This window comes from Apodemus sylvaticus, chromosome 12, assembly GCF_947179515.1.
Source record: "Apodemus sylvaticus chromosome 12, mApoSyl1.1, whole genome shotgun sequence".
Classification (NCBI taxonomy): Eukaryota; Metazoa; Chordata; class Mammalia; order Rodentia; family Muridae; genus Apodemus; species Apodemus sylvaticus.
The window spans coordinates 61,131,790-61,133,238 of record NC_067483.1 but is presented as its reverse complement, the minus strand read 5'-3'; the positions used below and the strand labels follow the sequence as shown (position 1 = coordinate 61,133,238).

Sequence of the window (1,449 nt, the reverse complement as noted above, 5' to 3'; positions counted from 1 at the left end):
CTATAAATCATGCTGGCCTCTGGGGAGGTAATTAGGTCATAAGAGCAAAGCCTTTATAAATTGTATAGGCACCCCAGGTAAAGAGGCCCCAGAGAGCAGGCTTGCTGCTTAGAAGATGTGTGAACAGAGTGAAAAAGTGCTGTTTGAGGAAAGCATGCCTCACCAGAGACTGAATCTCTTAGCATCTCCATTTGGAACATCCAACCTCTAGAAATTAAATATTTTCTGTTTTTAAGCCACATGGTCTAATAATTGGTATTATTCATAGTATTTTGCATCCTGAATAGACCAAGACAGGAAGAAAGGGAGGAAGGTAGCAGAAGGACCAAGAACAGATGGGTGGAGAGACAGGGGACCCAAGTTATGGGATGTGAGAACAGCTGATAGCCCAGCATTGTGTTGGAGACATGCTGATTTCATTGTTTGTCAATGGGTAGCTGGTTATCAATGACCCAGAGCAGAAGACCAGAACGGAAACCATGACACCCACCCACCCTATGTTTGGGTTTCCTCCAAAACCATTTCCCTTCTGCAAGTGGAGGCAGAGGGATGGGTAGGAGTCATAAGCAAGCTTTGGGAGACTCCCACCATGCTCGAGAGCCCTGGACAAATGGCCATTTGCGCTGGCTTCTGCTTTTGATCACATCTACCTTGGTATCCATGGGAGGGTTTGAGGGTCATCTGTTTCCCGGCCTGTCCTTATTCCTCTACGGACTCTATCATGCAGCACTCCTCTCCAGGGCTGTGATATGCAACTCTCCTGTCCAGTATCCACCGCACCGTCCTTGGAGCAAAGGAAGATGGGCAAGGTTACGGCAAATGTATTATATCGGCTTTCTGAAGATTTTGAGTTCTTGCATTTTAGTAGCCCAAGAGTTGAATAGCATTCAATGGCAGTTGATTCTCATCACCAAGAAGTATCACCTGAGAAACTTCATGTACCGCAAACAGTGGCAGCATCTCACTCTCTACATGTCCTTCTTTCTGAGCGGGTGTGTAGACGTGGTCAGCCAGAACCTGCTGTCCAAGAGGTGTGCAGTTCTGGAGCAAGGTGCTCAAGCGCTGAGCATGTACCTGTTTTTGCCCCTGATGGTGTCACATATGCAGGACACAGAAGGAGTGGAGCTGCAGATTCACATGCTGTTCATGCAGGCCATGTTCCTGCTGACCCTAGTGGGGACTGTGGAGCTGTGGGCTCCCAATGTGCTGCTGATCTGGATGCTGAAGGCCTTTCTGTACATTGTCACCGGTTCCTGGCTCATACAGATAGGCTTCATGCTGTACAAACCAATCTCTGGCTATAAATGGTTGGACGATGACAAGAACGACCTAGCGTTCGCCACCACTTTCTTCTGCTGGCATGTGGCCTTCAGTGCCTTCCTGATGATCTCTACCTACGGTTTCTCCATTTTGTGGTATCGTTACCTCAGGGCTGGTGCTGATGCCTGA

At 48.2% G+C, this 1,449-nt stretch overlaps 1 protein-coding gene across 1 annotated transcript; it reads left to right on the top strand.

The window, feature by feature from the left end:
• Nucleotides 1-660: 660 nt before the first annotated feature.
• Nucleotides 661-1,449, top strand: LOC127697037 (transmembrane epididymal protein 1A-like). The gene has a single exon (XM_052199915.1). The coding sequence runs from the start codon at nucleotides 661-663 to the stop codon at nucleotides 1,447-1,449; it is 789 nt and encodes a 262-aa protein (XP_052055875.1).

Excerpts from the sequence above, each read along its gene's own strand:
- LOC127697037 (XM_052199915.1), top strand. The coding sequence starts at position 661 with ATGGGAGGGTTTGAGGGTCATCTGTTTCCCGGCCTGTCCTTATTCCTC.